The following is a 26503-nucleotide window of genomic DNA, read 5'->3' on the forward strand; positions in this document are numbered from 1 at the left end:
CAGCCAATTGTAGGGCACTTTGGGCGTCACATGACCATTGTTTTTCTTTTGACTGACGTCCCAACGTCAGTCTGGAAACAAGTGTCGGGTCGAGTGACCGTAGTTATTGCTGTACGCTGTAATACTTTGGTGTAATCGTTTGCGAAGGACGGCGACCTAATGAGAGTGTTAATGGCTTCCCGACGTCCATGCTACGACGATATAAAATGACTGGTATGGTTTATTATGACTTGTGTGGCCTTTATGAATGTTGGTGAGTTAGCTAGCTGTGGAGCTAACAGCTAGTTGACGTTGAAATGTGTTGTTGTCCCTGTAGATTAGCTATTCTGTCCTCTCAGCTTGCAGATGGGATCATTTACAAACGAGGCTTGATCTTTATTTAGGAGCATTGTTAGTGTCTTTATTTCACATGTCATTATCATCATTTTCATTTTTACTGTTTTCGTCCTTTCATGTGTACGTTTTTTTGTTGTTGTTTATCATCGCCAGGTTTTTGGAAAGGGAGAGCATAAACCTAATATTGCTTTGGATGGCACAAACTCTTGTGATCTGAAAGAATGAGTCATAAATGGGCTGCAAATACCTGGGTGAAAGTAAGCAGATCGTTTCATTTGTGGCAGAGACATGCTCCAAAGTCAGCAGCATCACCTCCCTTGTCTGGTACCTCTCACTGCAGGGTTCGCCTACTACAACCTTATTTCAACAAGGTCGGCTATCTCAGCTGGAGGCACATCCAACACCTAAGGATCACTGGCCGCAAGGGATGGTTCTTTAAATCTAATCAGTTTCGACAAAGGCTTGGTCTCCATACCAGCACCCTGTGTTTGAACACTTCAGCCTCACGGTGGTCTGCTGGTCTGAGCCAACAAATGTCGCGAGTCAGGAATACACTGGACACAGTTTCTAAAGCTGTGAGCGGGACACATACAGAACTTCTCTCCAAAATCGCCAGACTCAAACCCAGTGCTTTAAAGGCTGGAAAAAAGACTGAGGCTACTGTTGAGTCAACGCCAAAACCTGAGGAAACTTTAGTCACGCCAGCTCCTGCTCCCATTAGTGCTGCTCCCCCTTCTGCATCTGCTACACCCAAACCCACATGTGACTCATCTCCTGCCAGTCCCTCTATTCCAACTTCTGCTGCTACGTTTGATGCAAGTGCCACTACCTCCACTCATCCTCACAACTCTTCCAATGCAGCCGTCACTGCCACAGTTCAAACTCGGTGTGAACCTAAGGAGAAAAGGTTGAGACGTGTTGTCCCCGCTGTCAAAGCCACTGTAACCAGGAAGCAAGAAGAGCTTAAACCTCCACCAAGTGATTCTGAGAGCAAAAGCCCTGCTTCCAAACAAACCACAGCACTTTTCCATCCCAGCACCTTTTCAGTCAACCTGGATGAGACCTACAACTACCTGGCCCATCACATCAATTCATACTTTAGCAGTAGTGCAAAGACTCAGGACAAGAAAGTGAACAATGTTGATTCCTCCTCTGCTTCCTCTCACGGTCAAAAAACGAGCAACCTCATATCGGTGTCTGATAAAACAGTCTCTGCTGCTCCAGTTAACCCAACCTCTTCCAAGAAGGGTTTAGGACACTACCTGTCCTACTCAGCTCCCACAGTACAGGCCTTTGTGGGAAGCTACATTGCACCCCTGGTCCCCAAGTTTAGAACTGCAGAGTCCAGAAGTGCTGCAGTGGAGGTGAAGAAGTCCGAGGATGCGCCAGTCAAACAGGCTGAGGCTGCACTAAGCAAAGAGCAGAAGGCTGCAGAGGAGAAAGCCAAGAAACTTCTGCGTCAAAGGGAAAAGGTAGGTCTACAAAATGCAATGTTTCATTTGTAAATTTAACCTTATGTTGGGGGAATTAAAATCTCAATAATTCAAGGATGAATGACGTGCAAAACAAAAATCCTATTGCTATTATTATGACAGATATTGCAATCGCGATTTGCATTTTTGCATTTAATTTCACTGAAAAAAATCCAAAACTAATAATGATGTCGTCTGTATAAAACAGGTATGCTCCTTTATGTCCGGAGTGCTGATCATGCCTGTATCTTTTTTTAAATATTTTTATTGATCTTAGTCTCATTTTGTAAACATTTTGTCCTGTTAGTTCAAGCACAGGTTCTCATGATATGGGATATGGTTTGTGTCCATGTTTTAGTGAAACATGATTTCCTCATCAGATAGTTCTGAGAATCTGGTCCAGCAGAGCTCAGTGCCTCCTGTCCACACATTGACAAGAGTTCTTGCCACTCTATATGTCTAGTGTCAATGTAGTATGCTGACGTGCTGCTTGAGTTCTGGGAATCTGTTTTCAAAAATAACCCCCTTGTGACATCAGACATCAGGCGACGGACGGTGTGTACTTTTTAGTATATAGGCCAAACCAAGCTGTTATTGTGTGAAGATATAAACAAAGGTGACATTTAGTTATGTCAAGGTCAGATTAAGTCATTTTTAACAGGAACTAAAAATGTATTTTTACTTTACTGAGTAGAAAACAAGCACATGTAAGTCAAAAATGTAAGTCAAAAATATTATTAGCTGCAATTTTTTGATAAAGATAAAAAACTGCATTATAATTACCAAGACCCCAACAAATCTCACATGACCTAATTTAAAAAAAATAAAAATAAATATTGTGACAAAAAAAGTATTATTCCCACTATTGATGAATCATTTTGTATTCGTAATATCTGTCAAAATAATTGCAATATGATTTTTTTACTTACCGTATCCTGTAGCAGTAACAAAACATGACATGTGTCCTTTGGCTGATGACATACAGTAGATCGATGTGATATACAGGAGGCTTATGTTCCAGTTCTCTTGTTACATTTAATCCAGGGGCCAGACAAGAAATGTGTGCCGACAAGCTTCTGCGAAATGTAATTAAAGGCACCGAAAGCTGTAGCATTGTTAATCCACTGGTGGTTTTGAATGGTAACAGTAACTGACAAGCAGCTTTTGTCACAAATCTGTTTATGAATTAACCAATCCTGCAGTTTTGTGGCTTGTTCACATTTTGGTACCTTTAGAAATAGGTTATTGTAACTTGAATTTGGACAAATTCGACCCAGATTCCATAGTCTTATTGAGTGATTGTCATTTTCCCATTGCACTCTTTAAAATCTTCTTCTTTCTTCTTACTTCTGAACTCATGCATAGATAGCTATTTACTTTTTGTTGATACTACATTGCTTAGGACTTCTTTTATTTTTCAAAACCTTTTATAGGATTGACCATAGCAATTTGCTGTCCTAGGCCTGTTTGTATGTGAACCTACTTAACGTGCAGTTCAAATAAACAGCTTTGAAAAACATTTTAATTTAATCCCCATAGGCATCATTATCATCATCAAGAAAAAAAGAGTTCTAGTATCAGTGCTAGCAGATAGCCAAATCCATGCATTGGAATCAGATGAGAACCTAAAAAACATGGATCAGTGCATCTCCTATTATGACCCAGTTTACTGTTAGATGATGGAAAAATAAATGTGTTAATTACAATAAAAAAGTTTGCATATGTGCTTCTCACTTATTACCCCCCTCCTAGTCTAGGATGTCAGGGATGAAAGAAATAAAACAATAAAGGCCATATCAACTCGTTACTAGTTTTAAATTATTTTTTAAATGACGTGTACACCGTATCAGGTTTTAACTTGGGTCCTAGCTAATGCTCAAAAGTTGGAACTCACTGGTTGTACATACTTTTTTTTTTATCCTAGATCATTGCCAGGGTGAGTGTGGACAATCGAACTCGGGCTCTGGTACAGGGTCTCCACAGGGCATCAGATGTAAGAGTCTACATCAACAGGGTGGAGGACCTCAGCTATCATCTGCTGGAGTTTCCAGAGACTAGTGGTGTCGCAGTCAAGGTAAAAAAATCTGTGCATTCTTTCCGCCTTTTTTGCAGAATGCTAGCATATTCAGGCTTTGTCAGCAGAGTGTCTGGTGCTGCTTAGCATATAAAAAATCAACAAATCTTTTGTCTGGCACTAACTCATGGTGTCAAGACAGTGTTTACAGCAGCATGCTTTTAATGCATACACGATGGTGTTATATGTGGCCTGGATTGCTAAACAGCTGTAGCATTTGAATAATGTAGATACTGGACTTATGCTTGTGTAAGAGATTTTTTCCATGCCAGGCAAAACGTCAAGAGCGTGGCAACGACAGGCGGACTGCATACTGTAGCATTTATTTATGTCTCAGCCTTATCTGTAATGGTGTCAGGAACGCATTAAAGGCAAACCTGTTTCAAACCAAGACCACTTTCCCTGGTGTGTGAACAAAAGGACAGTGTTTAGCTCAATATACTGTTACTGGTGAAGAATCCTTTTGTAGAGCTATGGAAATGAAAGCAGGAGAAACGAATCCATTGTGGTGACATTTTGGCGTTTGACTTGAATTTGGTCCCAGCACAATTTTGCTGTGAGGAAAAATGTCCTCTGACTCCCCTCAAATATGTATCCCAGTGCTGTCATCACGACCGTTTCATGTCATCTCGGCACAGAATTCTCCCGAGGGTTTCACTGATTCTGTTGGTCGTAGCTTTCAGGTATTGTGTATTATCCAACGTCTTAAAGCTAAGGTTAGCTATTAAAGGGGTAAGAATGAACTAAAATCTTGCATATTAAAGGATAACTTTCCAATGTTAAAAAATTAAGAACGAAATAACAGTTTATATGTACTGGAGGTGTTGCAGAGAAGGAAGAATGCTGACCAGTATAAACACCATAACTTCCCTGGTCCCCAAGCTCCTATTGCTAGCTGCACAGCTAACTGAGCTAACTAGCTAACATCAGCTACAGTTAGAGGAAGTAAGCAGTTACACTGGTGATATCCAGCACTGAGTATGAATTTTACAAGTGGCCAATTCTCACATATTGCACTTTATAAACAGCCGATTGCTGCGATTAGAAGAATTTTGCTCTGCCTGTATTGTTTCATATGCATGAATTTTTTAATTGGAAATGTCCCCACCTAGTTTGCTAAATTCTCTCCAATTAAACTATGACTTTTGAAATGTCAAAACTTTTCAATTTCCATCTTATTTGAGAGAGACAGTGAGATCGACCGCTCATTCAGGAAGCATTGATTGTTTGTGCCCTTGTTTAAGTGACTGTGCGCTGAAAGAAAACAAGCAGCAGCATTGGAGCAATGCAGCACAGCCGGTAGTGAAAACAAATGCAAGGATAGCGGGAGAATAAAGCAGCTTGTGTCCAAGACCCTCACAAATTTGAGCTCCATCTCCTGTTTGCTACATGATCAGAATTGGCCTTTCTTTGTGGAAATAATGTGTTTTTCATTCCCACTTGCCTCAACACGTTTATGTGTTCAACAGGAGAAGGTTATCCCCTGCCTTCTGCGTCTGAAACAGGCCAGTGACCCCGGCCTGAGGGCAGCAGTCAGAGAAGCCCTCGCTCTTGTGGGCTACCATACACCTGTTAAAGGCCGGGGCATACGGATCTTGTCTATAGATGGAGGAGGATTAAGGTACAAATTCTACTCTTTTTCTTATCTTATTGTCAGATAAGATTTGTTGACGTTAAGCCTTTTCAAAGCGGAACTAAATGGCATTTGCTGCAGCCAAGGCCATGCTTTGAAAGGCAATTTGCTGCTTCTATTATCGTCTGTTGTTTCAATCTGTCAAATGCATATAGGCCTGAGAAACATTCAGTTAAATGAATGGAGATTCATTTCCCATTTGTCTTTGTTATTCTAGCTGGAAAATCAATCAGCTGTCACTCTTTGTGGCCAATTTGTGTGCTGCGGTTGTCATCATATTAATTTATGGTTCTTTGTGTCTGGGTCTGACTTTTTGCTTCCAGGGGAATTCTTGCGCTTCAGACGTTACAGAAACTGGAGGCACTGACCGGCAAACCCATTTACAAACTGTTTGATTATGTTTGTGGTGTCAGCACAGGTACGCCATCCTCCTGCTCTACTTTTGAATGTGTATTTACGTGTCTGGATTATGAGAGCAGAGAGCAACAGTGAAGGCTGGACTGGCAGCAGCACTGATCACACTCTGACCCATTTGTTGCTCTACTTGTTTTGACCTAATTTTCAACACTGACATCGTTCTAATATTTATCCTGCTGTTTCGGACTCAAGTCAGGCCATAGTAAAGCAGTTTCAGACTGTCTAAATTTGTTATACATTTCTATTTCTCATAAAATGATATTGCTTCATATGACTCTTACTTTTTCCCTTTTTATGCAAAATCACCACAAGGGGCTGCTGTGGCCCATCTTCAAACTGTCTTCTCTATTTGCCATTTGGTTGTATTAATTTCACAGCAGACTGAAAAACTGAGTTTTATTTGCACAGCACATTGGCCTTTAATCACTACCAGAAGTCTCTGTTTGTCCTCAGTTCATATCAGCTCTCTCATTCTTAATCCCCAACAGTTGGAGGTACCTCATTTTCACATTTATTCAATGTTGTCAAAGCACAATGTAATCTGCCTGCTAGATCGAATGATGTTCACACATTTACAACCCATCTGGGCGACATCTGTTTAGTTCACCCACAATATTCAGGTACACCCCATCTCTGCCCCCATAGCACTGTTGTGGCTTGGAAATCCTATCAAGGATCCTTAATCATTGAGAAAAAGCAGTTGTAATAGCACAGATATTAATGGTGTATCAAGTACTAAAACCTCCCAGTAAATGATAATATATTATAAATGGCTCAATAACTCCATTAATATGCACCTAAATCTACCAAAAGTAACATTCAAAATAAGACATTAATTAATTCACAAAATGTTACATTAATGAATATTTCTATTTTAATTTGATTATGTTTTATTTATTTATTAAATCAACTTTTTATTTGCTTTCCCATTTTGTTTATTTATATATCGATCGATTGATTTTAATCTTGGCAGTTTCAGTCCTGTATCATTATGTCACTTTAAACAGATAATCTTCCAGGCAATTAACCTCTCATCCACCCCACACCTTGAAAGGAACAAGTGGTAGACTACCTGTTTGCTCATTTATTACCAAGATTATTGTGTTGCATTCCCACAGGAGAGCCTGCAGCTCTCATACTTCCTGTTTACAATAATGTGATTTTGTGTGATTCATCTGCCTGTACCTGTCAGTGACTTTCCCTATTTGAATGTTTATATATGTTTTTCCCTCAGGTGCTATACTTGGGTTCATGCTGGGTGTATTCCAAATCCCACTGAACGAGTGTGATGATCTCTACCGGAAGTTGGGCTCAGACGTCTTCAAACAGAACGTCATTGTCGGCACTGTGAAGATGGGCTGGAGCCATGCTTTCTATGACAGCGAGGCATGGGAAAACATCCTCAAGTAAGTTCCTTTGTCACTGACTGCAGGGCGGTGGTTGGGCTTGTGTGATGTGGAGTAATGCTGAAATGCAATGAATGTCCTGAAACGGTTCAAAAGCATATTGTTTATGTGCTTTTCTTTGATCCCTTCTTTCTTGAATGTTTTTAATGTTCACTATGTTATTAAAGTAAACATAAAATGATTTGGAGGCGACTTATATTAGGGAGTCCAGGTAACCATCATGCCTACTCTTTGTTTTTGTCAAAGTTATGTAGAATTGTGTGATACTGCAGATTTCTTCTCAAAGTCGGTACTACATTGCCATGTAACAATAATGTGTCTTGAAAAGAGCTAAAACAATCACTCAATTAATTGATTACTCTATCAAAAGAAAATTCACTGGCAGCTAATTTCGTTATCAATTAATCCTTTCTTGTTTTTTTTTTTTTTCTCGCTGGTGTTAGCTTGTTTAATGTTAAGATTTTCTTTGTCATTCATGGCAGTGAACAAAGAGTCTTTTCAGTTTCTGACAGTTTTGTGAAATTTTATCGCTCAAATGATTATTGGATTAATAATTGAATGCAAAAATAGTTTAATAAGTAAGTTGCTGTCCTAGTCTTGGATTAAGATAAAAGCAGATGTTATGTTCACATGATATGGATATTAAATTAATATAACTATATTAATATAAAAAGGGGAGAAAATGCCACTGGATGCTTAAATATTATAAGCATTTAGATTAAATGCACTCAAGATCAAGTTTCTTTCTATAGCACATTAAAAAAACAATCAATGTGTGTCGCAGGATCAAGTATCAACAATACAAATAAATACATCAAACAACAGGGGACACAAAACAACAGTATATGAAGGCATACACAGGTTGCTGTAAATGGCCTACAAACCTTAAAAACAGAAATAGTAATGGCGATTACAAAATGATTTTAAGTTCCATTTACTGATATGTGTGAGGATTTTTTGACGGTTGTAGAAAGAAATCTGTAACAAGTCTCACTGCTATCCAAAATTCACTAATCCAGAAAATAACATCGTCCTATCTTTCCTTCCACAGAGAGAAAATGGGCTCTCACCTGCTGGTAGAGACTTCAAGAAACCCTGAATGCCCCAAGGTGAGCTTTAGAAGATGGTCTGACTCATTCTCCCCTCTTGTTCTGTTCTGACACCGACTAGAGAGCCTTCGTCTCACCTTGTATAGCAGGGTATTACAGAGAAAGCTCCTTTCTCTATCTCTTTCCTGCATACTGCTGCATGACCAGGGGAAGTGAAATTCACCCTAAAGCCATATAGAACAGTGTGGGTAAAGAAGCATATACAATTCTTTTTTATGTCAGCAGACTTCTCTGAGGCTCAAAGAACAGATATGATATTAATAAGACCTGTCAGAATGTCGGTCCAGATGTCATGTATGCATTTTAAATTTGTTGCTTGTAAAATGCTGCCTCATTCTCAAAAAGAAAGTTGGTATATGTCATTTGCTCGACCTATAGGTGGCAGCAGTGAGCACCATTGTGAACCGGGGCACTCTGAGGGCCTATGTTTTCAGGAACTACAACCTGCATCCTGGGGTTCGTTCTCACTACCTGGGGGGCTGCCAGCACCAGCTCTGGCAGGCCATCCGTGCAACGTCAGCAGCCCCTGGGTACTTCCAGGAGTTCACCTTGGGAAATGATCTCCACCAGGTCAGTCCCACTTATAGCATTAACAAGGTTGTGAAAAGGATGGTCATGATTAAACGATACGATTTACCTGTTACAGAAGAAGGAAAGTGACTCACTTGCAGTGGACTTAGATTCTGTTAATTTATTAGAGTTGTATAATATAGTTATATATATTATAGTCTACACTGTGAAGACACAAAATAAAAAGGTGAGCTGCATCACTGCACTGCTTTTTCTGATGGGGAACTTGACTATTGACAAAGTTATTTAGATTAAGTGCACACAAGGTCAAGGTCAAGTTTATTTCTATAGCACATTAAAAACAGCCAAAATTCTAAACAGGTTCCAGAATCACCAATACAAATAAATACATCAAACAAGCAGGGGGCACCAAACAACAGTATGTGAAGGCATACACAGATTGTTATTTTAACCACAAAGTACGCCGTCTTGGGTTACCCCGAAGTCAAAGGTGAGGTCACTTTTGACCCATAATTCTTGATCCTGTCTCGCGTATCAACCAACATTTTCTCTTAAGTTACTTGACTCCAATTGATATAACCTTGTCAGTTTCAGAGAATAATTTGGGGGCATCGGAAATGTAGGTAAAAACACATATTTTTCTATAACAAAGCTGCTCTTACACTGTATTATTACATTCACTGAAATTATAACGCTCCAATACACAAACAGAAATCTGCCTCACTGTACAAAGATTGAAGATTTTTGCTTAGCCAGAGAAATACTGTGATATTTAATGCTCAGTGTTCCTGTAAAGACTTACCTTATTCTCATGCTCTCTTTCACATCCTTCTTCCCAGTCACATGATATATTTACACACCTAGAGACAATTTCACTGCAGTCCTCTGATACAGTAATACAGGGCTTTTTGTTGGAGTGTTGGATTTAAATGCTGTGCACAGTCAGTGGAGAGTTTGAAGGGTTTCGAGAAGCCTAATGAGAAAAATCCTCTGCAAGTGAGAGGGAGGAACTGCATTTCCCACCTGTCAGTGTTTATTTCCAGTCAGTTACATTTTGACAGCAGAGTGACGGGTAGAGTCACAGTGAGACACACTTAAATCCATCTCCTCTAAACAGTCATGCATTAGCCGTCAGTGACATAACAGGTCCACTCCACCGTTTTACTGATCAATACATTTGGCTCTGTATGCCTTTAGCTTTTCAGTAAGGGCTTAGTCAGTAAATGGAAGAAATAAGAAACCACCTGAGTAGTGTGTGAGATAACGAGTGTGTATTTTTGCTGCGGTCAAAACAGAAGTGATTTAGAAAAAGACTAGGGCTGTCAAACGATTAATTTTTTTAATCGCGATTAATCGCATTTTGTCCATAGTAAACTCGTGATTAATCGCAAATGGATCGCAATTCTTTTTGGCACATTTTTTTCTGTTCTAAATGTACCTTAATGTATTTTTTTCGTGTTCTGAATACTTTTAACAACATAAGAAAGAGTTAGGGTTATGCAAATATGCTTGCTTTATGAAAATGTTTATTCAACACTTCAGATCATTCAGGAAAATAAAAGGCTCAAAATATATCCCCTTACCCTAGATGGGATCAAAATATGATGATGTCTGCTTTTGGCGAGTGGGGGAGCGGTGGGCTCTCTGCATCTGCCATGTGTTTGGCTTGCAAATGATATTTGAGACTCGACGTACTTTAATGGTAACTCATTCCATGTCGACAGTACGTGCAGATAACTTTTGTACTATCGACTGAACCATCTGGCAGAGTTTTAAAAGTGAATTTGCCGTTCATAAGTCCTTTCTCCATTTCCTTTCACTTTCGCTTTTCAGTCCACCGTGTTTTCCCGAACACCAACCCTGCTTCTTCTTCGTTTGATTTCCTTTCTTATTCTTCTGCCACCCTCTGGATCAAGACTGCAGGTGCCATCGACGGCCGTAAATCAAACAATGCGCGTTTCTTTTACTTTTTTTTAAATACTGAGCGTTAATCGCGCGTTAAAAAAATTAACGGCATTAAGAGGATGTTGCGTTAACGAGTTATTAACGCGTTAGCTTTGACAGGCCTAAAAAAGACATAAAAAGCACACAGGAGAACAGAGACGTAAAGCGTTACACTTTGCTTCTGTTTGAGTATTCTGCCGATTTTGCCTGTGTTTGACCTGTTGCATTCAGATGTCAATAGCTTCTTGAATTGGCATTCAAACACACATGTGGTGTGAGGACTGAAGAACTCAACGTAGACACAGCAAACACGTGAATGAGCATGTGTTTGCATCAAAGGCAATATCCCGCGTCGGCATGCTCCCACACTCTTAATTGGAAGCTGTGTTAGTTGTGTAGGTGAATGGGTAAGTTCAGGGGGAGAGAATGAAAGAGACTGGTTGATGAAACCCCACCTGTGGTGTGAGATTTCCCCAGCATGCCGTCTAGCAGGTTTCACCCTACTCTGAGATGCATAAATTAGCCCAGTGCAGCGCTGCCTTCATCACAGACACACAACTGTTTGACTGCTACATCTGCCTCGTAAGAATGAAACGACAGACAGTCTAATTATGGAAGTGCTTTTCCAAACTCTGTTAGCTGCCAGCAGGAAACCTCATACTGTGAGAAGATGAGACACCGTCAGTAGTTTAATATTTTTAACACCTTTGACATGAAATTGGTTACATTTACACTTTATTTTCATTTAATTTAGAAACGTCAAAATGGAAAGGTGAATGGAATGGGGAAAAGAGAGCTTGAGTTCTGATTTACTAACAAGCACTTTTTCTGCCTTGCTCATGTTTTTTCACTGGCTAATAAATCTTTCAAGAATATTTTTAAGGAGGTGTTTTGCCTTGACTGACAATTCCTGTGTGATTTGAGCTGTTGCTCATTTGTTTCCCCAACAGTTTTTACCTGCATTCACCATGACTAAAGATATGTCACCAGCTTTTGTCAGCTCGGTTTTGCCATTCGAGAAAGTGTAGGGGTTTGAAAATCAGAATATTGATCTTCGGCTAGAAACTGTAGTAGTAGTGGAACTCCCAGTACCTGTAAACATGTGAAAAATTGTTGGAGTTAACCTTTAACTTCCCACTTTTGCTCCTGCTTAACTATGACGTAAAAAAATCAAAGCTCACAGAGGCACCCATTGTGTCATTATTAACAAGTATACTTTGCAAACCTTCATTGATAATGTACATGTCTTTGCTAAATCCTATTTAAACTAAGATGGCAGCTTAAACCAGAATAAAAGTCAAAGAACATCATTCATAGTAAGTTTCCTCGACTGTCTTCAAAATGCCACCCAGCCTGAAGGCTTTATTTGCTGGCTACTTGAGCCACTTAAACCAGTCGTGAGCATAACATGCTGTCTGTGTGATGTCAGGATTCCCTAGAGAGAGAGTCATCTCGCTCTTTTCCACAAACGCCCACAGAGTTTTCCACTTAATTCAGGCCCTAAACAATCATCCTTTTGTACGGCGAGCACAGGAGAGTTGCCATGCCGTGTGCTACACGAATGCCGGAATTCTCAAGCAGCGTTTTCAAGAAAGTTTTGATTGTTCGTTGATGTTTCTGTGATTGTGCAGGCTGGAAAGGAAATCTGACGGAGCCAGATTCAGACTGGTATTGCAGGGGAAATTTGAACTTGGAGCAAGACTTTTGAAGAAAAGCGGCAATGGTTTTATCAAAGCCTCACATTTGCTGCCATAGCCATGAGGTTGGGGGTGGGGCGGACAAGGGGGAGAAGAGCGAAAAAAATAGAAGAAGATGAATGGAGGGAAGTTCTACATTAAAGCCCTCTCAGTTATCTCTGCGCTAAAGAACACAGAAGTAGAAGACTTCAGACATTTCACAATGGATGCCAGGGCATGCGTGGAATGGCGAGGAGGGCCCGATTCTTTCCGCTAGTTGCTATGGTGTCTCCTGAGGCGGTGGGGAGGAATGGGAGCATGTTTTGTGCCCACCTCTGCCAGCATTTGACGGGAGGCATTGGATCAGTGGGCCACCACCCCCAGTGCGGGCCCTTGACACACTCACAGTGAGAGAATTCACACAGTCTAAAATGGAGTAGGTCATATCAGCAAACTCATACTGTTCGCTGCTATGAAATGACAGGGAATGAGTCACAAATGAGTCTAAGAAGTCATTAAAAGTGGCAGCTTTGGGTGGAGAACTCAGACTGTTTGATTCTGTGTGAGAAAAGAGGAAGAGGAGGCATAAGATCTCACATAATTAAGTGCTAGTCCAAAGTGCAGTTCAAGAAATCATAACCTTTTGGATCTCAGTTTTCTCTTCCCTTCCTTTTCTTGTAAAGGCCACTGGAGGTGAAGTTATTGGTCATAAATTACACACTCATCACCGCAGTGCTTCTCAGACAAGGAGAGGAAGGATGGTGGAGTCAGGGTGGCGACAGAGTATGAACCTGAGCTTTTAGCTGCCTCCTTATCCCAGCCCTCTCCTCCTGTGTTAAGCCTTGGGAGTTCGGCCTGGAGGCTGTTGGAGGATGGAGCTCAGACTTGTGAGCCCAGCTGCAGACAGTTTCCCCCTTTCAGATTCAGGGTCTTTGTCCCTTGAGTATAAATGCGCACAAATGGATTCTCTCATTGTCACCTTACCCCACCGACTACCCTTTTTGTTCTGTTAAATACATGCTTTGGTACTTGATTGCACTGGCACACTTGTTTGGGGATTAGGCCAGTTCACTGACTATGTTGACTGACTGCTGTGTAAAAGCTTTTTCGCATCTTCTTCTGTCTCTAACCCCCTCACCTTCCTCGCAATGCTGCACCACTCATAGCAAGCCTCCCACTGCAGTGGCTCCAAAAGAGATTTCTGGAATATAAACCACAGCTTTAGACCTCGTATTACGATATATTTATATGCAAGTATGTGTGTGTTCAGTCCCCTCTCAGTGTGTGCGCCAGAGAAATCAGCTTTAAATTGCCCTGTAGATTACTTATTATGATAGACAGAAACATTATGCTTTCAAATATGAAGTTGTCAAATATGTACATAAAGCCTCCATGGAATCGAGACAGAGTAAATATGAGCAAGGGGCTTCTTCCCCCATTTATATCACTGCAGGAATTGTCACAGTTTAATCTGAACGGCTGCAGCTGGCAGGGATGATTCATTGTTTCAATACTGGCTGCACATGTGTGGTCATGTATTCACAGAATGTGTGGGAAAAGGTAACTGTGCACAGTAGATCACAATTTCTTTCCCTGCCTGCGGCAAAGTTGGCACTCTCACAGATGTGTCCCCCCTCTATTGACAGCCCTGGGAAGATGACTTGAACCTCAATGTGACCTTTGGGGCCTATGAAGCGAAAAAAGGCAAAGAAGAGAACTGGCCGGCATAATCAGATAATAGGGCATGAAGACCTCTGACTTGACCTGGCCACCACTTAAGAGCGGCAGTGAAACTGTTGTCATTCTCATCCTCACATTCTGACAGTGGTGGTCTTTATGTGGATTGGATGCCATTTGGGCAATTCATTTTACCCAATGAGCAGATTATATTTTTCTGATTGTGTGTTTATTTATTTTATGCACAAACAGCTTGGATTGATTTAGAAGATTTAGAAGTATTGAGACTGCACAAGAGAGTTTTTTTTTATAGCAGCCTAATCATCTACTTTATCGATTGAATGACCGTCTCTGGAAAACAGTCTGGTTATTGTGACAGGCATAATCAGATGTCCATGGCTTATGTAATGCTTCCCTAATTAATCGTTAGAGGGAAGGGAGCCTCAATGGCAGAGCTTCCATAATAATAAATCACAACAGAGCTCGGTGCCCCTCGGTGCAGCCCTGTCAAAGAAGCCAAAGAGGAAATCATAATGACTGCAGCAGCTCACTGGGACTGTGATGTGAATGCTGCACCACACGTATGTCGAAGGCTCACCTCATTTGGATTTAAGCAAGCGCTCTGTTCTCTTCTGTGTTGTGGCCGCTCATAATGACCGTCCAGCTACACGGCATTGAAGCATACCCACGGGTTAGAGAAAGAGAGATGCACACAGACTGAATGAAGAGGATGAAGTTTGCTGTCCCAGCTAATGCGAGCTGACATACACTGGGGCGTGAAATGACTTTTAGCGATCCTGACGATAGCGCCTCTTTCCTATTCAAATCAGCTCTCCCCTTCTAAGACAGCCTAAACTGGCACAATGAAGATAAGCTCCCGAAAGTTAATGACAGCGTACAAGTTTCAAACAGCAATGCAAGGGACCTATAAATCACGCATGTCTTAATTTTATTTATTTATCGCAACTTGTATCATCTCAGTAGTTTTATTTCAGAAGAAGCTGTAAGAACATTTTCTATTTAAAGCCATATTTCAGTATAATTGGCAATCTGGAGAAGTCAAACACGTTCCCATTGGTGTAGTAGGAGCCCTAATTAGTTGAAAACATGCTTTATTCGAGTTGCAGGAAAAATGATGAGCTGATTTGTGAATCAGCTATTAGACCCTGAAGGGCAAAGACAGGGCCGAGGGAGCTGTGAGTCTCTTGAGTATCAACAAACAGCCTCTACCGGAATCAAGGAACGCTGGCAAAGGAAAGCATTAAGCCTTTCTAGGAAGGCAGAATACCTACTTGCCATTTCAGAAATTCAGTATCCGCTCAGACTCTCAGGTTGAACTTCCGTCAGATGGTCATGACTGACAGGGGTGTACCCTCTGAGGACATTTATCCACTGACATATGGCACGCTTTTTCACAGTGAGATGGAGTCATTGTAAGTCTGAGCAGCATTTCAGCTCTAAATCCTAATAAATGGAAATGACCTTTGCCTAGCGTCATGCTGCGTGTTTGACAGACAGCTTGAGTTTGGACATTTTGTTTGCAAAGCTCAGTTGCAGTTCGCACTAAGCAGATCATTGTTTCTAACTCAGCTCTTGATCCAAATATGCCCTGGCCTGAAGAAACCATTATGCAAAAATGTGGCCGTGGGCCAAGTATGAGTATCTCTCTGAAAAGTGGCTTTAAGGATTTAATATGTATTATTTCTGCATTTAAATGTCAAAATCGAGCAGACTTTTTTTATGAAGTCTGTTGAGTTGTGTGCTTTTTTTATCCTCAGTGTTTCCAACAATGTTCAAACACAAATATAACAATGTGTTTCTTTTTGCTACTGTGCTATAACCTTCAGGGATACTTTAGATGACACATCTGAGTGTGAGGAAGGAAGTCTGCCAACATGACTCCACATAACATTAAATTTTAATACTAATTGTCATCAGCAGTGTTAGTTGTTTAACAAAGAAGACAACAACTTACATGGTCCCACACTACCAGAGACATTATAAGGGAGGAGACAAACCACATAAAGCATTTTGATGATGACAAAGTATACCAGAAATGGTGGTTGTGGGGAACTGGGAAACACAACAGCCAATCATGTTTTTGCACTGATGTGAGTGCAAATTTGAGATTCACAGCAGTTTCAGCCAATTTGTTGCAGCTGAAATGGACTTCTTATAGGCATGGAAGAGAAGGATATCAAACTAACACACAAAATTACCAAGAAAGGTGAGTTTCCTAAGTAAAGTTAAAAAGGCTAAATTCTGGAGTCAAATTCTTGGCAACTTTCACAGAGGAGCAATGCGAGGCACCCTAACTGGAAAAATCACAGACTGGCATGGTCTGTGCATGGCCCAGGACTGGGAGGCTCTACAGTGGGTAATTAAAACCACCCAGAGCATCAGTGGTACCATCTACGGCGCATTAATTATATTGGTCAAGTGAGATATCTGCACAGAGCTAAAAGGATACTAAAAGACAACATTCACCCCAACCACAATCTGTTCACCTTGCTGCTATCTAGCGACAGATGCAGAAGTATCTGTTCTGTACCACCAGACTGCAGAACAGTTTCCTTCCTTAGGCTGAGAGACTCATTAATTCATCCTTGACACTCATTGTATAAAATATTTTTTTCCCTGTTATGTAACATAAAGGAAATAAACTCACAAAATCCTACAACCCTATATTGCAAAATGATGTGTGTTGACATGTGTGTTTACCTTTTTATCCAAATGTTAGACATTAAACCTGCATTTGGCCGAGTGCTCTGGAGAGATGAGATGATGGGGTCACGTCAACGCAGCATCAAGAAACTGTGTGCCTGCTTAGTAGAAGTATTAATAGTGGTGCCATCTTCCTCAAGGAAGCTTGTTTGATTGCGACAAAATATGCAAATTATTGGAATTAGTGATGCTGAAAAGTTCTAAATGCTACACGACAAGAAGTGGCGCCTCGAAGCCTCTTCACTGCCAGAACACCAGACGTTCCTTAAAGGCCTCAACTATGTTGAGAATTGCCCGAGCAGGTGCACTGAAATGGAGACAAGTTATAGCATTGAACTCCCAGCTCACAAGATCATTGTGCGGTTGCCTTCTAATGTTACATGCCTTGGCTCTGTGTGCAAGGCTGGCCACTGTGCTTGTGAAACTCGCCCCCAGCTATAAGCACAAAGGACCCATGACTGGACGCAGACTGTTGCCATAATTGCCACTGAGTTCAGAAAATGGAGCCTCTCACAGTGGTGTGAGTGATAAGAAAACTGCCTGGTTGTTTTGTTTCCAGCTGGGTTCGTCTGGTGCTCACGACAGTCGGTCCCTCTAAGTCTCCATTAGGAGCAATTCCAGACCAGGCATTTCTCCCTTCTCTGTGATTCATTTCTTGGTTTGCCAGACACCCTACTGGTGCATAATGACGTGCTTTGGACAAACGCTGCCTCAGCAGTTCCTTCGTGCTTTGTGGCAGAGTGAAACCCTCTTTGTGTAACTTCCATCTCAGCCAGTGAGATGGGTGCTCTCTGAGGCTCTGGCTCTCACAGGGATTTCTCTCAATAACTAACTATAAGGTTTTCAATGATTCATATGGTATATTATCATAATAGAATACATTACTTCTTTCGAATCATAGAAAGTTCCTCTATCAGTGAGACTCTGAAGGGTTGGAGACATTTGCCTTTGTAATTTTTCACACTTCATCATTTTTAGCCGTTAATTTTTTTGGATGGCAGTACCAGTCTGTTGATCCAACACTTTGGTCCAGGCTAAAATATCAACTATGTTGTACAGACATTCAAGGTCCCCAAGGGATGAATCCCAATCAGGTAAGCCACAAACATGGCTGAAAATTGTCCCATGGTCTCCTCAAATCATTCAGTGGTGTCATACAAATGTTGAAACGCAGTCTAGAAATGTGGTCATTGACTTGATAGTGACACCACAGTTTGTAATATGAACGTGATGTGACACGTTTTGTAGTAATGTCAATGTGGCACATGGCTTATGATACGTAAAGATTTGAATGTATGTGTGCTGCCAAAGGTAAACGGCCAACAATTTATCCTAGCAACAGGGCTGGAGAACCATGACTGTGGCTGTGGCCCAGGAGGTAGAACTAGTCATCCACATAATTAGTAGGTTGGTGGTTTGATCCCCATTTTACATGGCAAGGTGTTCCTGGGCAAGATACTGAGCTCCAAATTGCTCCTGATAGCTTTTTCATTGGTGTGTGAGTCTGGGTATGAATGATTATTGCTCCTGATGATGAGCACTGCCGCCAGTGTGTGAATGTTGTGTTGTAAAGTGCTTTGAGTGGTCGGTAAGACTAGAATAGAGCTATATAAATGCAGTCCATTTACTTGATGCAGTGCCCCCAGTCAAACTACAATAGCTGACTCCCATTGCACTGCTATTTTCATGGTCTTTGGATTGATGATACAATTTCCCAGTCCAGCTCCCTGGATGATTAGCAGACCTTTTGCCTTGGTAGCAGCACTCATACTCCACATCATGCTGTGTGCTCCAGCAGATTTGAACAGAGCTGTCGTTAGCCTGCAACACTGCTGAAGTGTGCTGGGAAGACGGATTGTTCCCTCCCCTCTGCTCCCAAAGGCTCAATGTGTGTGAATCCATGTGACATATGCTGTCAGGAACATGTTCTCATTTTATTATATGCATTGGCTCTAAGCAGGTGTGAGCGTTCGATCAAACACGCACATGCACACAGTCACATAAACAAGCGCTCTTACCACTAGTGTGTCCCTAGACACTTGGGGCCCCGAGGCTCCCACCCCCCAGCCTGGCCTCTTTAATGAGGACTAGCCCCTGTGCGTTTGATCCTGCTGCCAGCCCTCAGCCCCGCGGCCCCTCAGCCTCATGCCTATTCAACAATCCCCACAGCCTCTCCAGTTACTCCCCCATTGCCTTGGGTAGACTATGGATCCAAAGCGAAAGCACTCCTGGGCGGTTGTTCGATATCAAAGCCAGTCTGACTGAAAATGTGAGGGAAGAAGAGAAACGGGGGGGAAAAAACAACAACTGCTTTGTAGACTTACAAGCAGCTCTGTAACTGCACATTGATCTGTTCTTTTTGTTTGCATCAGATGTTTTTAAAAAATGTCATCTATGGACTGTTAAAATCCTTGAAAGGTTCTGAGGGTTTCAGAAGCCAATTAATTGGTTTCGCTTACTGTGGTCTTGGCATAAAAAAAAGCCTCTAAATAGAGTCTCTAACATGGCACTTGTTGTGTTTTGTGCACAGGATGGAGGTCTGCTGATTAACAACCCCACAGCACTCGCTATCCATGAGTGTAAGTCTTTGTGGCCCAACACACCCTTGGAGTGTGTAGTCTCACTCGGTACGGGCCGCTTTGAAACTCCTGGCAAGAGCAGCAGCACCTACACAAGCCTCAAAACCAAACTCACTCATGTCATCAGCAGTGCCACAGACACCGAGGGTAAGTAACAGTCACCGTGAAATGTTATTAAACTGCCAATAGAGGTTTTCTGCTTTAAAGTTTCATGATGAAGTAAATGTTGATTGCACAATTTAAAGGAAGTAGAGTTATGTAAACATATGAGATCTAGTTGGTTGCCTATAAACCCTGGTTTCTCCATGCAAATGTGTCCGATACCGGCAAACAAATCTCTCAGGAAAAGAAAAACTAACTGACAATCCACTCAGGTTGGCAGCATTTCTGATTAATAAACTCACGTTTTGTTCTGTGTTGTTGTTATTTGCTATACTAAGGAAAACAGAAACTGTCAACATCTAGTCTATGTAAAAGCAGTGCCAACAATAATGCTCGGGGGTTCGTATCAGCTCTCTCAGTCTTAATCCCCAACAGTTGGAGGTACTTCTTTGACAACTATTAACTAACTATAAACTTAAAAAATCACACTGTATGGTAACCTCTGCTGCTTTGATTTTGTCCATTCTTTATATAATATTTCTCGAGTTAGTCTCCCAGCTTTATGGTGGACGTGAAATACTCAATATTGGGAGTGCTTTTTTAATCACAGTTAACAGCCACTATTGCAAAAAAGCCTTACATGTGCTTCATTTGATTTGATTAACTATAAAAGAGGTCTGGCACTCAGCATTTTATGTGGGGGCTTTTCAAAGCAACACAAGACCATTGGCACAGCAGCAAACATGCCTGATTATTTTTGGTCCAAACGCTAGTTAATATGTCAGGGAGAATGCTCCCAATAATCATGACATCACATGCCAAATGCAGACAAGCTGCATCAACAAAGAGAAATGCTGGTCAAAAGATGAAACTCGCCAACAGGAATAAATTAGATAGTGTGTAGTTGGATGGGTGGAAATAGTTGGGTTGGGTTTTGTTATTTTGTCGACAATTAAAGATTAGTTTAACACACAGTAATGCACAAAAACTTGAATGAATTAAAGTCTATGTTTCTGTGTCATTTCTGGGGGGAAGGAATTAGGTTTTGATGTCAACAGTGAAGAAAATACTGCACTGCAGGTTGACTTTGTTCTGGATACGTCCCATCGCAGCCCTATGTAGTGGCAACCTCTTCCGTCTCCTTATCACCTCTGGACATGGGCACCTCTGCTGTGCCTAAATTTGGCTCGGTCCCCTCCCTGTTGCTGCTACTGCTGTGGTGCAGTGTGTGACCTAGATGCCTCTCTGCACTTGTTCCTCCTGTATTTAGGATTAAGCTCTCCCCAGCTCTCCAACGGGCTTTGTTATTTAGAAACAGGAGATTAGCAAGAGTGTTTATCACTGATTTTTTCTTTTTCAAAAGCTTCCCCCTGTCCCCGTATTCACAAGCCTCCTACTTTGTCAGTAGAGCTTCAGTCTGTTGTTATGGACAGATAAGGCTGATATAATGGGATTTTAGAAGTAAACAGAACTCCTGATTTAAATTGTTTTCCCTGAAGTGTAATAATTCTGGTGTCTTTGTAGGATTATTTAATAATTATTTATTTTTTTTGTACCTGGCAGTGTACTTTTAGATCAAATAAGCTAGCACTGGGAAGATGATTTGCGTGATCACTGTGTAAAGTGATGAGAAGCTACTCTAGGACTCAAATCTGTGATATGAATTATTTTGTTGAGCTAAAGACGGTGAATGAGACACTGTTTTATTTAATTCAAATAACATCCAACGCCCACATGGGATTCTTTCCTGTTGAGAGTGTTTTTAAAATTTGGCACCATACTTGTTAAGCTGATACGTCTGGAGCTTCACACTGGTAGCTGATAGGAGCAGGACCAAACTGTAGTAAACACTGGAAAAAGAGGGAATTATAACAGGATAGAAGACATCTTTAACTGCTAGAATTAAGCACATATTATCTATTGAGCAAGCATTTGTAGTTGTACTTATCTGACTTTGATTTTTCTCAGTGCATGACTTTTTCAAAATGAGACAATGCAATACAGTACATCGACTGGTTATAATAATAAAAAAAAAGAAATAAAAGTCTTTCCAAATAACTTTTGAGATAAATTACTGCTGGTAGAATTTTGCCCTACAGCCTTAAAGGCAGCGAGTTTTAATAGAATTCATGTCAGGACTGCTGCACTGCTGAACTACTGTGGGAACGCACAGAGAAAAGACCGCCGTCAACCTTTTAGATCCTTCAGGCATGTTTACCCTGTTCCTGCTACCCGCTGCCTGATGTTATGCATTCAGATGTTGTTGATTTTAAACCTCTCAAACGTTGCATTTGAAAACAACCCTGACAGACAGGCCGGACATTTTCAGTCTTGCTCTTTCAGCCCTGAGTGCTTACACTGTAACACACTGACAGACATGTTTTGACTTTCTCCCTCTTAATACAACATTTGAATGTTTGTACATATTGGTGCTATTAGGACTTTAATTGTGTGTTTGTGATTTTGGTCTGCACCGTGTGTGAAATGTCATGCTTGTGTTTATGCGGCCTCACTGTCACCTCTCCTCTCCCCCTCCAGAGGTTCACGCCATGCTCGACGCCTTCCTCCCTCCCAACACCTATTTCCGCTTCAACCCCTACATGAGCGAAGACATCTCCATGGATGAGAACCGGCAGGAGAAGCTCAACTTGCTTCAGGCTGAGGGCGTCCGTTATCTGGAGAGGAACGAGGAGAAGCTGAAGAAGGTCACTCGCATCCTCACACGAGAGAAGAGCTCCGTCCACAGGATGGCTGACTGGGCCAGGCTCAGGGCTGACATGTATAACCTGTCGTTTCGCTCGCCTAAGTTTTAGATTCAACACAAGCCACCTTTACCTCACACGGAAACTCTTCCTGTATCCTAAGTGGCCTGGAGTAGTATATATCACGTTACCACGATCAGTGTGTCATTGTTGTTGACTTCTTGACCTGTAACCCTAAAGAACATTGTGTAAATATGCAAGTAGGTATTGTATCCAACACTACCTTTCTCCTCTGTCATACTTTACACTTGCATCTGGCTGCTATTGTGGTTGTCAGCACTCAACATTGCACTTTGCTGTGCTCAAAAAAGATCCGTTAAATGATGTGTGGATTGGGAACCTCTCAATTGGGATTCAGGGTCCACTTTGCAAGCCAATGATTCTTGTGACTAGTTAAAAAAAAAACATGTTTTTGGAGACACGCTTGTTTGTTAGATGAGAAGGTGGATGGTACTTGCGTCTCTCTGCAGTAAGTATAAAGCTATGTCCAGCAGCAGCTTAGCTTCACTTGGCATACAAATTGGGAGGCAGTTAGCTGCGCTCTGTCCAAATTTAACAAAATCTGCCTACTGAGCTGTTTCCCATTTCCAGACTTTGTGCTAAGATAAGCTAACGAGCTACTGGTTCTAGCTACATTTTTACCATACAGATATGAGAGTGCTTTTGATCTTCTCAGCTAACTTTCAGCGTAGGAGAAAATGAGAATATTTCCCACCATGTTGAACTATTCCTTTAAAGATACCGTTAAGCTCTACAGTAGCTGAGTTTAGGATAGTATTTATAGACTGTTTGAGCACTTTTTAATCTTTTGCTTTCCTTTTTAAAGATTTGTCATGACAACCAGCATATCCTCACACACCTGTGTTTGTATGTTCACAGAAAGACATGTAGATGGGATATATGTCAAAAAACAGTGATGTAAAGAAATTACAGAAAAACAATATATTCTTATTTTCTTATTTAAAGGTGCAATATGTATGAATTGGCCTCCTCACTAACCGCTAACTGCTTTCAACTGTCTTCTCTGTAAACATCCATGACGCTAGCTGCTGTTAGCTAGTTAGTCATAGTTGGAGTACGGGGCAGAGTGCTGGTAGTCAGACTGCTAACACAGGTGCATCACAGCTTCTGAGACCAACCTTTTATTTGACATCAGTGAATACATTGCTGAGGCGATTTAAGGTGGTTCCAACAGGGACTTCACTATCGAGTGCGACGGAGACAGGATTGGCGTGTAGCGGGAGGGGAGCTAGAGAGAGGTCGGGCATCGGAAAGACAGGCAGCAGCATGTTAAACAAGAATATCATCACATCTAAGTCGGTGAATTAAGGGCTCAGTTCTTTCAAACCACAGATGGTGATTGTTGGAACAGAGTAAAAACAAACCACCACCAAGTTTTGTTGATTTTTATTTTGTTTTTGTCAAGTTTGAATGGACTGTGTTTTATGATGAGTTAACAAGTCAGTTAAGTTTGTCTTTGTTTGGAGAAGTGAGGAATTTGAACACGGTACAGTTGTATTTATCGATTTAATAAGGAAAATGAGTGAAGGAAAACTCCCTTTCTTGGCATTTTGTAAGTTTATTTCCAGTTTTTTTTTTAAAGCGAAGAGAAGTTGTGGAACGTTGCAAAGTCACCAGTCGCACAAATCTCCCAGCTGAAGCTATCAGACTACTTTCTCTTGAGACAAGACAGGCTGGGGCTAGCTGGTTATCATGCTCACATCAATATCTCTGCAACCAAATACAAAGATGACTGATGTAATGTCAAAACTTTCATTTCTTTTTCTTCAATTTTTGAATGTTTTAAACCAAAATTCTTATATATTGCACCTTCAACTGTTTAATCAAAGTTATATTTGAGCGCCTAATGCAAGTGTTTCTCATTTTTAATGACTAAAATTTGCACATTTGACAATGCAGCTAATGGTCAACTGTGGAACTGTATACTTATAATAGTGACGTTGGTACAAGGGACACACCTCAAGCATTACAGTATTGCATACATTGTATGTAAATGCATGTTATATTTAAGATTATAAACACAAAGACAAAAAAAATCTAAAAAAAAAAAAACTGCAAAGAAATGTAATTTGAAAAGTTAACTAAATCTTTAACGATAAATAATAAGAATTCATGATATATAGATGATATATAAGCATACAAATGGAGCCTCGCTGTCATCCGGATGTAGCTTTTGTGTATTCTTTTAGCCTCAGTATTTTAAGTTCACATGTTTCAAACGCTTTTATCATTGTGTGCTTGATTGTTTGGTTTTATGGGTTCCCCACAGGCTACGCACATTTTCTCCTCTCTGTCTTCGGTGTGCCCTCTTTCCCTTTGATGCCTCTTCATAAAAGCCTCTTTCACCCTTTCTACCTTGAAGTGCTGTGTTTCCAGTCCCCACTCTGCTGCACTATGTTTAAAAAAAAACAAACAAAAAAAAACATGCAGCTTTAAGCTTAAGGACTGGTTTAAAACAGATATGCTGCTTATTGATTCTTTACAGCTGGAAATGACCTTAATGACATGTACGGCTGGAAAAAAAAAATGCACTGCACACATTCATTTCCATACCTAACCTGGTCATGTACTGTATAACTGATACGATAACGTGTCGGTCACTCCCGGACCTGAGGTAAAATGGACACAGATGTTACCCAGATTAATATAATTCCACTGTTCTCCTGTTGCTCCTGTGTAAAGGCTGTTTGAGAGTGTATGTAATTAAAACCCATCACCTAACATCGCTGTTTCTTGCCTCCTAATTATATGAAGATTAGGTGATTGTGATCTAGGGGAACGCTGCTGTGGATCATCTCAGGAAGTGGGGACATGCGGATTTTAAGTCGGCAACTGCTCATTATTTCAACACAGATCTGGACTGATACACGCCATCACCTTCTTGGTTCAGTTTCCAGTGTGCCTGGCGAATAGTGGCAAAAAATCCAATTTATAAAACTCCGACCAGGACTGCTGGTGGATATTCTCCCCTCAACTCAAACATATGTTTGTTTTCGGAGTGTGTAAAGGCAGGGCTGTATTTTTCCCTTGAAGGTAATTTGAAGGCCCTTCCACGAGCTGCCTGTCGTAAAAGAGAGGAAGGTGAGACGAGATGACTGTGCAAGGCTGTGCTCAGTCAGGCAACTGGGTAACAGCCCCGTCCTGTGATGGATCGCATTTCCCTCCAGCATAAACACCATGCACTGACACAGCTCTCGACCGAGTGCTTACACGCATGAAAACACAGCGATGGTCGCAGAAGGCAGAGGCACAACAAACAGCAACGGTGGTCTGAGTGGGAAGCAACACAGAATGTAGGCCGTGCATGTTATCTTGTTTTATCTGGAATTCAGTAGCTTTACAGAGAAAACTAAAAGAGATCAGGACCAACTTTAGTAATGGAAATGAAATTATCGAGGAGGTCTAAATACGCTGTGATAAACGGAAATCTCTGGCCTTGCAGATACGATTATTCACACCGAAGTAAATTTGGCTCATTCAGGTATTTGAATTTGCAGGGAAGAATACCGGATGACTGAGATGGTGCATGATGAAAAGCCTTCAGTTCCTCTTAGACAGTTTTATGAGTGTAAAGCCATCACAAGGTCGACGCTGTTCTGTAGTAATCCTGCAAAAAGCAGAGACGTACAGTACTTTTTAGACTCGTCACACAGAAATAGAAGACGCTTTCTCACGATTTTTTCTGACACCAAGTTACTGAAGGCGGGATAATAACAACACTTCTGTTCCTCAGCAACATTTTTTTTTCTGTCTGGCAAGTTTAAAAATAAGACATCATATGACAGGACATCTTCCACCAGAGAGATGTTAAGTCAATCAGTCACGAGTGCAGCAGCTCCACCAGCAGACTGAGCAGCAAATGAGAAATCCTTGGTCTCTTTAACCACTCTTAGGCCTAAAAGGTTGCAGGTGGAAGAGCACAACAGAGTGTACTTTATTTCATCAGGATGATCCATTCAGTATCAGTAAAACTTCACGGGGAACTGTCTATATGTAATGTATAGTATACAGTATATTAAAAAACAAACAGTAAAACTAAA

At 41.1% G+C, this 26503-nt stretch overlaps 1 protein-coding gene across 3 annotated transcripts; it reads left to right on the forward strand.

Annotated features, from left to right (window-relative positions):
* Positions 1-39: 39 nt before the first annotated feature.
* Positions 40-25184, forward strand: LOC115586635 (calcium-independent phospholipase A2-gamma). 3 transcript variants are annotated; one of them, XM_030425804.1, is made up of 10 exons: positions 40-213; positions 490-1808; positions 3733-3882; positions 5352-5503; positions 5839-5933; positions 7167-7338; positions 8390-8447; positions 8826-9017; positions 19530-19725; positions 22219-25184. In XM_030425804.1, the coding sequence occupies exons 2-10, from the start codon at positions 558-560 to the stop codon at positions 22491-22493; spliced, it is 2541 nt and encodes an 846-aa protein (XP_030281664.1). In that variant the 5' UTR covers positions 40-213; positions 490-557; the 3' UTR covers positions 22494-25184. The 3 variants fall into 3 exon arrangements, with proteins under 3 accessions (XP_030281664.1, XP_030281665.1, XP_030281666.1); XM_030425805.1 differs by having other exon boundaries at positions 41-213; positions 677-1808; XM_030425806.1 differs by lacking the exon at positions 40-213 and having other exon boundaries at positions 490-593; positions 677-1808.
* Positions 25185-26503: the final 1319 nt, after the last annotated feature.

This window comes from Sparus aurata, chromosome 8 (assembly GCF_900880675.1).
Source record: "Sparus aurata chromosome 8, fSpaAur1.1, whole genome shotgun sequence".
Lineage (NCBI taxonomy): Eukaryota > Metazoa > Chordata > Actinopteri > Spariformes > Sparidae > Sparus > Sparus aurata.

Excerpts from the sequence above, each read along its gene's own strand:
- LOC115586635 (XM_030425804.1), top strand. The coding sequence starts at position 558 with ATGAGTCATAAATGGGCTGCAAATACCTGGGTGAAAGTAAGCAGATCG. Across the intron at positions 8,448-8,825 it reads GAAACCCTGAATGCCCCAAG|GTGGCAGCAGTGAGCACCAT; the intron begins GTGAGCTTTAGA and ends CTCGACCTATAG. Across the intron at positions 9,018-19,529 it reads TGGGAAATGATCTCCACCAG|GATGGAGGTCTGCTGATTAA; the intron begins GTCAGTCCCACT and ends TTTTGTGCACAG.